General features: G+C 37.8%; 1 protein-coding gene across 1 annotated transcript in view; it reads left to right on the top strand.

Annotated features, from left to right (window-relative positions):
- Nucleotides 1-12,901, top strand: part of LOC122356833 (MAM domain-containing glycosylphosphatidylinositol anchor protein 1) — a 152,917-nt gene that overhangs the window by 32,088 nt on the left and 107,928 nt on the right. The window contains exon 4 of the mRNA XM_043255906.1: nucleotides 8,931-9,105. Coding sequence (XP_043111841.1) covers nucleotides 8,931-9,105 — 175 coding nt within the window. The remainder of the gene's footprint in view (nucleotides 1-8,930; nucleotides 9,106-12,901) is intronic.

The following is a 12,901-nucleotide window of genomic DNA, read 5'->3' as shown; positions in this document are numbered from 1 at the left end:
CTGTTTTAACATAATAATAATATAAAAAAAATGTTCCTTGAACGCTAAGTCAGTATATTAGGATGATTCCTAAAGGATCATGTGACACTGAAGACTTTTTACATTGCTTTTGCGACATATTTTTACTATTAATTTTCTCCCCATTATCTCATAGATTTTTCTCTGGTCTACTACAGTATATATCACAATGTCCCAATCAGGCCTGATTCACCGTACTGTTTCAGACACCAATGGTTCAGTACTCTTCTAGCAGAAGAGAAAGTAAGTAAGTGAGTCTGTTGGGGAGTGTGAGTGAGCAGTGATTGTGTTTAAGGTCATTGGGAAGGGCTAGTGGTGTTGGAGATATAGCTGTTCGCAGGACTCACAGTTCACATCCTATAGCATTTCTGTCACATGGACATCGGCGGCTAAATGCACAGCCTTTAGTAACACAATAGCAGCCTAAATGGCTTTTCTGAAAGAGATCCCGCTCCGCACATTATTTATTCATACTGCTGGTCACTGCAACCTTGGGCCCCGATCAGAGAGAGAGAGAGAGAGAAGAACAAAGAGAAAAAAGGGGGATTGGTATAGAAGTTTGAGAAGAGGGGAGTAGAAGGAGGGGTCGCCTGGGTTTGGTTTCTGTCCTTGAGAGTGCAGTACAGAGGATCAATACACTTCTGAAAACAGAAAGATCAGATGGCAAAAAATCACTCCACACCACATACTGATCAAGACACAAGGTCATACGACAACAGAGAGACAGAGAGCAGAAAACACAGGCCGTGGATCAGGGCTGAAACAACTATTACAACTCCAGAGTTTGAGGAAGTTTGTGTTTTTGCCTACTTTTTTTGGAAATAAATATTAGTTTTCTTGATGCATGTGTTATTGGAACCAGAAGTTTGGGCGATATGTATCTTTATTATCCAGCAAACTTTATTTCATTATCTAACAAACTTTAATGCGTAGTAGGCATCTATCTATATGTCTGTCTGTCCGTCCCCTCGTTGTTTTAGTTCTTAAAGGGATGGTTCACCCCAAAATGAAAATTTTGTCATTAATTACTCTCCCTCATATCGTTCCAATCCTGTAAGACTCATTCATCTTCTGAACACAAATGAAGATATTTCTGATGAAATCGGACGGCTATCTGACCCTCCACAGACAGCAACACAACCCAAATGTTCCCAGCTCCATAAACATAATAAACACATCGGTAAAAAGTCCATTTGACATCAGTGGTTCATAATTAACATAATTTACTCGAGCATTCCTGTTCCAGAAAGTTATGTCTTCCACCAATTTTTGAAAGCACACGCATGAACTTAATATGAGTTTTTTTTTCCTTTTATTTGCCTACATACAGATATGGCCCTGTATGGAGACAGACGGGAAACGGTATAGATGGTAGAGGAAGATGAGGATGAAGGTTGTGATGGTGAGACACATACAGAGCAGAAGGAATATTAAAGCAGTGTGCTGGTGCAGTGAGTTGTTTAAAGCCCCAGTGGTGGAGTGTTCTAGAAAGCACAGTTCTTGTTGGCACCTCAGTGTGCACGGCATCTAAATGCATTACACCAGACGGCTTCGCTCAGAAACACTGTTTAACAGCCTCTGATTGGCCACAAGAGAGAATGAGTTAAAGGAGGAGGGTTAGACACGAGCGTTTTAACTTGTACCAGATGTCTTGTTGTACCATTGGTAATAGCGGGAGGGAGAGACTCGGTCAACAGAAATGTTTGATACTGGATAAATAAACACTGTTTTAAAGAGGTCACATTATAAAAATATATTTACTTTTGAACTGAAACAGTTTTATGAACTGTGCAGACATTTGCAATTCAGGCCGGTTGAAACTAGGCTTTAAAGACCTGTAATTTGAAAGAGACAAAAAATATTGTAATTTAAAACTAATTTACAGGGTTTTTGTTTCCAGAAACTGATGTGTTTGGTTTAACATAGTTTCAGTGCAAACACTTTTAGTAGAATATGCTCTATACGTTTACCTAGCCAATTGATAAATTGGATAGTACATGTGCAAAGCTATAAAAGTAATGTGGATAATATACCAGGTTATTTGGTCTTGGAAGTATCTGAAGTGAAATATTTAAGTTCATAATGAGATCATTGACCAGATTGAGACCTCGATGAGATTTCTTCTGAAACTCTCGAGGAGACATATGTGAGAGTACTAGGTCTTTTTTTCAGGAGAAACATCAGAGCAGGAGATATGCAGTAACTCTTAAGCCTACGCACTTTTAAAAATGAATGTTTCCACGAAAAGGTTTTCACAGCAAATCCATAGAATGAACCTTTCAAAGAAACTAATTGTTTTCTGTTACTCTTAAGTATAAGGGTACCAAAGGTTTTTTTTTCTGCAGTGATGTCATAGAAAAACCTTTCTGGTTCCCCAAAAGAACCTTTAAGTTTTTCCAATATATAAAACCTTTTATCCAGTAAGAATGTTCCATGAATGGAGTCCAGAAAGGTTCATTTTGTAGCCAACAATGCGAGCAAAGAAAGTTAATTTTTAAGAGCGTATTTGACCCTTTAAAGAGTTCTCATTTGTGATTTTTTTCCCTCAGTAAAAAACTAAACCTTGAGACATGTCACTTTCTTCAATCAATCTCCATCTATCACATCTCCGTTTCAGCATTCTCTCGATCGAACTGTTCACATTACATTCTGTCAGCGTTCTGCCGCGTGCCTCAGTCAGCACTGACATCATCACCGTCATCATAATCATGTTCCTGTAGCTCATCTGCTAAAGCGTGTCACTTGTGATGCCAAGGTTGTGTTTTCAATTCCCAGGGAACACACATGATGGTAAAAGTTAGCCTGCTTGTGGAAAAGCCACGTGAATCAATGCTAGAAATTCAGTAATCATCAACATCATCGTTGCGATTCAATTTCTTGTTCCAGAGATTGCTTTCTCAAACTGATCGATCTCAGATAGCTATTGATTGCAATCCAGGAGGAACTGGATCTCTCCCTGATCATGTGGCGTGTTTAACTCAACGCTCAGTAAGTCAGCGATTATAGAACATCACAGATGGATCGGACATGCCGCTGATGAACTATGTGTCAGTGAAATCCTGTAAGTCAGGTCTAGCCAAACTTTTGACTGTGGCCTTAAATACTGACCCTCACTGCAGTTTTCGTGGCCAAGAACCGCCCACTTAGACAGGAAGAGACCATCTGAACTTCAAATGTTTTATCTGCGTGTTTTCAGTTGAAAGTAATGCTGAGTGCTGCGTGACACAGAAAGTCCTAAAAAGTTTTACAAAATTATGAGAGAAAGAAAATTATTTTTTCATTTTGCAGTTTAATGTACTCTTGCTTGCTGTTTTTAGGGGAAGAATAAATGAAATCAAATTTATCTACAGAACAACTGGACGTGAATTAAAATAAATGGCAAGGGTATCACCAGTATTTCCATCGGAGAAGCAGCAAAAGTTACATATGAACATCTTTTAGTATTATACACAAGTATAGTGCTTATTTGTATTTTAAACTAAAATATATTTAATTTTATTTCAGCTTCGTTTCAATGAATTTTTTTATGTAGTTAACAGTAACAGCTCATGGTATTTTAAAATAAACATATTTGATAAAATAATGCATATTTTCCAATGATGACTTAACCACGATATAAATGAAAAAAAAAAACGAGGTCTTGCAATGTCACGCACCAAACTGGATGCAGTTGGTGAGTATCATAACAGAATAAACTCTTTTTCTGAAGACTTTTAGAAATGTAGAGTTGCATGGGCTACTTTTGTTTCACAGAAGGCCAAAAGTATAAAAAATTAAGAATAAATAGAATAAACAATAACAAAATTTCAATTTTGACGTGAACAATTCTCTTCGTAAAATGCACATGCAAACCTGCTGGTTGCTTTCTGTAGGCTTGTTTGTAGGACAGAAGCGTGATCTTGAAGGTGCGCAGCATCAGGCCACAGAAGGACTAATGCTGTGTACATCCCACATGCAGCAGATGTATTTCTGCCCTCATTGTGTCCGTGTGCAGAAAAAGCCACCTCACACTTTACACACTCATTTATTACGCTTGGCGTGGGAAGTTTAATAGAGCTGCTGTTTGTGTAACATATGGAGAGGTTTAAATACTCCGCAGCGCTTGGTGTTATGTGATTAGGATTGATTTCAGGGAACAGAGGTGCAGTTCAGAACGGGAGATGAGCTGGCAAAATCTGACACTGCTTTTCCTTCTTTCTTTTTTCTGATGTTTTATGTTTCTCTTCTGGTTAGCACGGGACATCTGGTAATTCATGTACAGATTTGGACAGGATTGCATGCTTTATAAGTTTTACTGGGGTAAGCAAGACGGTTAAGTCCGTAGACTTAATTATAGTTTAATTATAATTTTAATATAAATGCATTTATTTTTATAACAGAAATTGATATGAAGTCTCTAACGCTTATTGAGCCTGCATTTATTTAACCAAGAACACAGTAAAAACAGTATTGTGAAATATTAATAGAATTTAAAAGAACCGTTTTCTATTTGAATATATTTAAAAATGTAATTAGTTTCTTTGATGCAAAGCTGAACTTTCAGCATCATTACTCCAGCCTCCATTGCCACACGATCCTTTAGAAACCCTTCTGATATGCTGATGTACTGCTCAAGAAATATTTTTTATTTTTAGTATGTTGAAAACAATTGCGCTGCTTAATATCTTCGTGAAAACCATGATGCATATTGATTGTGTAGACTATAGTGCGCATGTGCTTCAGGTCCCCAGTCATAAAAAAGCTTAAATCCGATCATTTAAACTGATCTAATTCCAATTTTTTGCTTATAAAGACCTTTGTGATAATACAAGACTGTTCCGCCTCACACTGGGATCCCGCTCACCGGGTCTGCGTTTATTTGACGGTAATGACCCGTAATTATCCTCACTATTGCTACTTACCGAATAAATAGAGTACACCTTTTAGGCTAATTGTACATTTTATCTTATTTATTTTACTGGTTTGCAACACTTTAAGCAATGCAAACGGATAGCTTCTGTCATGCCAATAAAGCACAAAATTGAATCGAGAGAGCGAGAGCTAGAGAGAACGAGAGAGAGACAGACGGGGAAAGAAAGGGATACGAGATTTTAGAGTAATACACAGTGTAAAGCTAAGCTGCAAACGTTGAGCTTTTGTGAGTAGTAATCACTCTTCACCGATTTAACATGCTCACACATAAAAAGCCCGGCAATGAGCATTAAATGCGCTTACAGTAGCAATAACCAGTGCTAGCGCTGAAGAGGACCACAGCCGCCCAGATTTAAGCAGGCTTGACAGGCATTAAGCAATAAACGTCTCTTTGCGGATGCTTGACTTGAATTGTGTCCACTCGCAGAGAACTTAATTTATAGAGGCAGTTATAGGATAGGCGGGAAGAGAAAACCTGAAGCGGAGCGAGAGAGAGGCTTTGGAAAAATGGGAGTGGGATGATAAAAGCTCTCTTCGGTCTCGAGAACCTTTCCCTGAGGATGTCAGGTAAATGTACTTTATGATTTCAGTTCAGCGTGAAAGTATTTTTCCTCACACAACCTAGGTAAAAATTACAATGAAAATGACCCCAATCTTGAAAAAAATAAAGGTTCTTTATTGGCTTTTATTGTTCCAGGAAGAACCTTTATCATCCGTGAAACCTTATAATGGAAAAAGTTCTTTATATGATTGAAATGTCTTTCACACTAATAAAATAATGGTTAATTTTTACTGAAAGATTATTTAGGGAATCCAGAATGGTGGTTCTATGGCATTGCTGCAAAGCCTCCCTTTTTTAGAGGACAATGTGCAATCTAATCCTAATTGCTCTATATTATGTTTTCTTCTCATTTATTTTGACCTTTGTCAAATGCCGCAACTAAAGCTAAAAAAACTACAATTTCTTGTTTCGCCGCCTGTTATGGCTTCATTATGGACCTTTATGTGGTTTTCTGTGGTCTGTAGTTGCTGTTATAAATATATAAATATTTAATTGTTGAATTGCAAATATTTTGTTCCTTCAAAAGCACAGTTTATTTTGAAGATGATTTTTGCAGCCATGTGATGTAGTTGTGATTATGACGGTCCCTTGGTCAGCGTTTTAGTGTCATTCATCTATACTATATATTGTAGCATATTATTCTAGTTTTTGTTAATATTTTGAATTCGATTTTTCTTATGCCTGTTCCTTAGATTTAATTTTAATTTTAATTTTTAATTTTATGGACATTCAGAATATGTGCTTCTACTAATAAACAGACAATATATTATATTATATATTAAAAGTGCATGCTAAGAAACTAGATAATAGTGTGAAGTGTTAGCACATTAATTATACTTACTGCAGTTTTATTTATTTATTACCGATTGATTGTGGTTTTACTTTTAGTTTAAATCACAATGATAACCATGCCCTCGGCCTGAACAAAAACAGAAGCAAATGCGTTATCGTCAAAACAGAAAGATGGGATTTGGAAAGTGTATCAGAATATTGTACGTCATACTGAGAGGCTGATTTTGCAGCAGACAGATGAAGAACGCTAGTGTACGGCTAACAGAGACTCATGGGATTTCTTTCCCAAGAGCAGACAGAAAGGAGTGTGTGAAGAAAGTGGGAGACAGACAGACAGGGTTTGCGCAGTCTGTTGGGATCTCTGGAGCAGCAAAACATGGTGATGTGTGGCAGCTGTTGATGTTGAGAAGGGCAGCATTGTCTCTTTCTCTGGTTCATCTGTTTCATGACCAATTTCTTCCCCTGTTGCGTTTCCTGTAGCTGTAGCGTCCTGGTGTCTTTCGCCATCAGCTGTCCTCTCCTTTCTGTGTCTGACGCTTCGTATCGCCGAGGCTTTGAAAGTTTGTGTGCCACTGTGACTTTGCGCTGCTGTAAGTGAGCCGTCTGAGGACGCTGTAATGATAGCCTATCCAGAGCCATCTGTCTTACATCTGCCAGCACCGGCCCTTTGAGAGCCACGATGAATCAACACAATGATGGCAGAGTTTTGGGCTGCTGAGAAAACAAACAGGACTTTTTTTTAACGTTTACAACCAATGGTGGATCCTGATATAGGCGACGATGCAGTTCAGAGGCTCACTATTACGCTTGAATTGATAGGGAGTTGTGATCTACTATAGCTACTTTTCTCATTAGAAGGTTAAAAATACTGTATGCAAATGCATCGATGCATTAATCTACGGAGGAGAAGCTGTTTAGTATACGGATGGATGGAATCTATAGATATTTAAGGGACACTGAAAACATGGTGTTTAACAAAATTTAACAAAAAACTGTCAATAACAACATTTTTTATTGCATTTGTTAATATTAATTAATGTTAATAAAAGTAATAATTTGATAATATATTGTTGCCAGAAATATATACAAAATATAATATAATATAATAATACATATTATATATTACAAAAGTATAACGTAAGTATAACGACTGATATAACCTTATATAAGCCTGCGCCTAACCTATGTCATTGCATTTTTTTGATACGTAGTAAATATTACACAGTCCATAACTTCACAGTAGATAAAGCCACCTAATATAAAAGGTGACCAAATAATTTGTTTATATTGTTATGTACTTGAGTGATGTGAAATGATAAAAACTGATATGATATTATTTTGCTGTTTTAGTATCTGACTCACTAAAGGATTTTAACACACAACACACATAAATGCAACTTCTCATTTTGTGGGTCTGCTCGGAGTTGTAGGTTAAGGAGGACTACTATGCTACAACCTACACAATAAAGTGGTGCAACTCTTTGGTGATTTTTCCCCATCAAACAGCCTTCGACCAGCTTTTCTGTCCTTTGCCACCAAAAGGATAGGTTACTCCCAGCAGGAGCTCTCTCTCCCTTCCTCTGTGTTAATTTCTCACCCACCACACCTGATAAATGAACAGCAGCTGTGTCCCAAATCCAGAGGCAAATAAACCTGAATAAACACAAAGCTCGTCGTTTACACAGGTCGGTGTAATCCCATAATCCTTTGCACGTACGTCCTAACCTTCCCGCCGCCCCCGGCGCTGCCAACTCCAATCGGCCGTTCACCCGTGTGGCACCCTGTTCAGAGGTGACCCCGGCTATAATGGAAGCAGCTTACTGATGTCCAGAAGAAGAGAGGTGTTGGAGATTACACGGGCTTTAGTTTGTGATGTTCACTTGACCTTACATACTCAATGCAAAGATTGTTTGAAGGAGTCAAAAGAATGAATGAGATGGATGAGACTCTGATTACAGACAGTCTGACCGCTGAACTTACGTTAGAGTCAAACTTTTATTGAGTTCCTCATCATCCCTGTGACCACACATTTTATGCTGAACTGTATGCTTATTTCACTTTTCTTAAGCTGAGCTCAGTTACTTTGTAGGAGAAAAGTCATTCAACTTTTTTATGTTTACATCGTTATTATTCATAGATGCATTCATTTGTGGGTCTACATATAGATTCTGCAAATTCTTAATTTGCTGCTAATTAATAGTTAGTAGGTAGTTGTTAAGTTTAGTTAGGATGCAAGTAGGATAAGGGATGTAGAATAAGGTCATGTAGAATAAGGCATTGATATGTGCTTAATTAGCATTAATAAATGGCTAATATTATAGTAATATGCAGGCTAATAAGCAACTAATAGGTGCAACTGTAAAATAAAGTGATTATTTAGTGATTATTTATTTTTTGGACACACTCAAATGTAATCAAACTGAAGCAAAAGAGAGACCAAATTCTAAGTGATTCTGTTGATTTTAATCATTGACAACAACTAATTATGCATAATTACATGCAAGTAAACCTAAGCCAAACCCTAATCTTAACCCTGGCCATATACTAAGTACGTACTCAGTATACGGTAACATGGTCACCTTAAAATAACGCGTGTCTCTAAAACACAATGAAGCTAATTTGACTTTCTGAATGTCTCCCCCTGCAGGTGCGGTGGACCAAGACAGCAGGCAGTGCTTCCGACAAGTTCCAGGAGACGTCCATCTTCAATGAGACCCTGCGGATCCCCAACATCCAGAGAGTGCAGGGCGGCCGCTACTACTGCAAAGCTGAGAACGGGGTGGGGGTGGCTGCCATCAAGTCCATTCGCGTAGATGTGCAGTGTAAGTGATAGGGCCACGATCCCTCCTCTTCCCAACCTGATCCCTCCAGGATTTCCTGCAGGAGGTGAATCAGTGTGAACTCTCCAGAGCTCCATCTCTGTCCTAGCGCTGGATGTCGGTGTGGGAGGTTATCAAAAACAGGAGGGGAAATGATGCTCAGTTGAGCTGTCGAGACAAAAGAGGAAACAAATTGTAGCACCCAGCAGCTTTTGAGGAGATTTAATAAGCGGTGATTGATGGACATATGGGCTGCGCTGGACAGATGCGCCTGGAGAGTTCGGGTGAATGAATTGGAAGGATCTCGAGCGAGAGTTGAAGTTGTAGTTCAGGCAGGGTCACACTCTTTATGTGTGTAAGGGATTCCCTGCGGTGCTGCCCAGCACCACTGACCCACTGTCCCGTTGAGCCAAGGGTCAGGTCAGCGGCTACAGCCAGACCCCACAAAAAACACTCCTCACACTCTCACATTCAACACTAACAACCTTAAGGGGTTTTCACTCAGACCTAGTTTTGAATAAATGATGATTTTTTTAACTTTTTTAACTATTATTATTTTTTAACTGGATCTCTTCCCAGTTTCCCAAATTTAAAAATGCTAACAAATGGAAACCTTAAGTTTCTTTAAAATGTTAAATTCAACATGAACATGAACTTAAAGAAGATTTCACTCCTTCAGCTAGTTTTTAAATGCATTAAATAAAATAAATATACATTATTAATTATTAAAATTATAAAATAAAATAAAAAAAAATAATATATATATTATATATATTATATATTATATATATTTATATTTTCTGATACATACTGTATATAATTATATGCAACTTGATTAAAAATATTAAACAATTTACAAAGTATTTTTAAATACCGAATTTAAAAGAATACTAAAAATATGATAAAAATAACAATTACGAAAATATATAAAAAAATAAATATTATTAAAAAGTGTAAATATATAATTTTGCTAAAACATTAAACACACCTATTGTATATCAGAAGTAAACAAACAAACAAAAAAGCTTTTGCGATTGTTTTTTATGAAGCTTGCTTCAGAAATATACAGCAGTCAAAATGTGGCTAATTGGTCAAAGTTGTCCATTTAATGCATGTTAGCATAAAAAATGTTTAAGCAGTTAATTAGACAGACAATTAAAAGTGTGGTGGAATGCAAAAACACGTTCTGTGTGACCTGGCCCTCATTGTTCCACCGTCACGCAACGTATCGTAACCCCTCACAGACGTCTGTATGCTTCATTTACATCTAGCCGCTAACACACAGCAAGCGATCTCCCTCTGCGATATTCGACCATCACGCTTCCCCCGTGGCCCCTCCTCGTCCCCCAGAGGATGGCTGTGTTGTTCCATAGGGTTCCCTGGGGGCGGATGATAATTGTGTAGCAGGTAAACAGGGCAGGCTGACAGCTGCTCTGAGTGGAAGCACTCCTGACGGGTGATGCTTGTTCAATTTTCCCCCACCGGCTCCGCACGGCTCGCAGGATGACTTTAGCACCACAACACCGGCAATTAGACTCAGCCTGACCAGAGCGGCGAGGCACAGCGCGGACCACCCACCACAAACACACACACACACAAACAACGTCCCCCCTCAATCTTCTACAGCACCAAACCCCATTACTGAGAGAACAGAGAAGCAAGAGAGCAAGTGTGAGCTGTGAGATGGAAAGGTGAGAGGTACAGAAGGTGTGAGAGATAAAGATGGAAGAATTACGGAAGCGGGATTGAGAGGATGTTGGGAAAGGCATGACAATAAGGGCCTCGGAGTGGCCTGATTCTTTTGTCAGCCTGAATAAAAGATCCGTGCCGCTTTTATAGCACAACGCCAGCGTTCGCAAGCGGCCAGCTTGACACGAACAGAGTTTTAAGAGTTATTTAGTTGGAAAAGTGATGACAAATCTGTCTCTTTTTCCATTCCCTCCTTTTTCCTGTGAGGTCTCTATTGGTTCTCGGCTACGTCCAGGGGTGTTTTGATGTGTTCTGTTAAAGGGACTTTGATATAACCAGTCACTGTTCCGTGTGCGCTGTGCTAAAGCTGTTTGCCTGATTTTATGTCAGCATATTTCATCTATTTAACCTCAGCCTGGCACATGCTACAGAGCCAGACAGCCTTAGTTAACATCAAAGAGAGAGCGACGCAGGAGGAAGTGAGAGGTGCAGAGCAGCGATGCACAAAAATGCATATTTTCAAAATGAAGTAGTCTGCGGTTTGTGAGAATGATTATTCAACTAATTAGGTATAATTGGGCTGATTTAGGGTTTTGCTTTTGAAAAACTTCAAGATGAAAGGGGTCAGAGACGTGTTTAAAAGCAATATCCGTTATAAATCGCAATTCTAATCACATCTTTTCTTAATTAGTATTTTTGTCTTGTTGTAACCATATAACAAGAATATAAAAAAATATATATTTTTTAAATAAAAACTAAATTCAATTTAATTGCAATTATTTTACATTAAATTTAAAAATAGATATTTTTAAATAAAAACTAAATTTAATATTTATATATTTTTGTGTATATAAGATTATTGTCTTTTTAGATTTGAACAACTTTTATACACTTTTTTAAAACATATTTATAATGTAATGATTTTAATAATTGAATGATTTTAATTTGATTTAATAATTTAATATTTTGAATATATATTCTTGTTATAAGAATCAGATCTAGCACTAAAACTTTTTAATACAGTACATTATGCAATTTTGTGCAATATATTAAGTTAATGTATCTTGTTTATATATGTGTATGAATTTTTACTGGAAAAGCAAAAATATTAAGTAATCAAAGTGTTGCATTGCAAAAAATGTACCATAAAACTAGTCGATGATCCTGACCAATCCTGCGCAGCCATTAAACACACATACTATGCACACACACACACACACAGACACACACACTCAGTAAGTGTTTTTTTGTGCGGGCAGGTCAGTCTTTGACCGTGGCACTTTGGCCAGTGAGACAGTGGGTAACCGTTCTGGGTTCAGCGTGCCTCTACTGTAAGGATGGACTTGGTTCAGAGACCCAGTTCTCACCCTTTCATTCATTCTGTATAGTTCAAACCACGCAATCCAGCACCAGGTAAGAAACACTAAAGCATGTGTGGAGCAGCTGGTTGGGGGAACTGTACACCAGACATATTTACTCACTGCATAATGTTTTCCTTGAAAATTCTTGTATGCATTTTCAGTATTTACATTTAATTTTGTCTAGGCAGATCCAGTCAAAGATGTGGGTGTGAGTCAGTGAATCCTAAAGCAGATTACTTTAAACGAATAAACAGCACGATACCGCTGTGATATTTCAACCTGCGCATTTGTTAGAATATGAAATGCAACAACAATGCTATGCAAGATTATTTGTAGTTGGGTAAGTCATTATTTCAGTCTTGAACAGTCAACAAAAGTGCACAGTATGTCGAAACACACAATTAAATGAGAGATTATGAGCTCTTTAACACGTCCTGAAGATGTGAAATGTTTACACTTGCATTTGTTTTTTCCCGGAGGAGGTTTTCATTGCTCAGTGGTTGCTCTTTCATACTGTACCTCAGGAGATGTAATGGTATTTTCAGGTTTTATTTAAATATCGAATTTGCCTTAGATGTTTCTCCTTAAACTCCTTGGAGAATTAAAAGCGTGGAGCTGTTAAGTGAATGTAGGGGAATTCGATGAGAAATGTTTGAGCTTGCATTGAGATGGCTGACTTATGTATCTGTTGGAGGGATTGTTTAGTAATGATGCTGTAAATTCAGCGGTTACATCACAATTGCATTTCA

This window comes from Puntigrus tetrazona, chromosome 13 (genome assembly GCF_018831695.1).
Source record: "Puntigrus tetrazona isolate hp1 chromosome 13, ASM1883169v1, whole genome shotgun sequence".
Lineage (NCBI taxonomy): Eukaryota > Metazoa > Chordata > Actinopteri > Cypriniformes > Cyprinidae > Puntigrus > Puntigrus tetrazona.
Note: the sequence above shows the minus strand (reverse complement) of the source record. Positions and strands in the feature narration are given on the sequence as shown.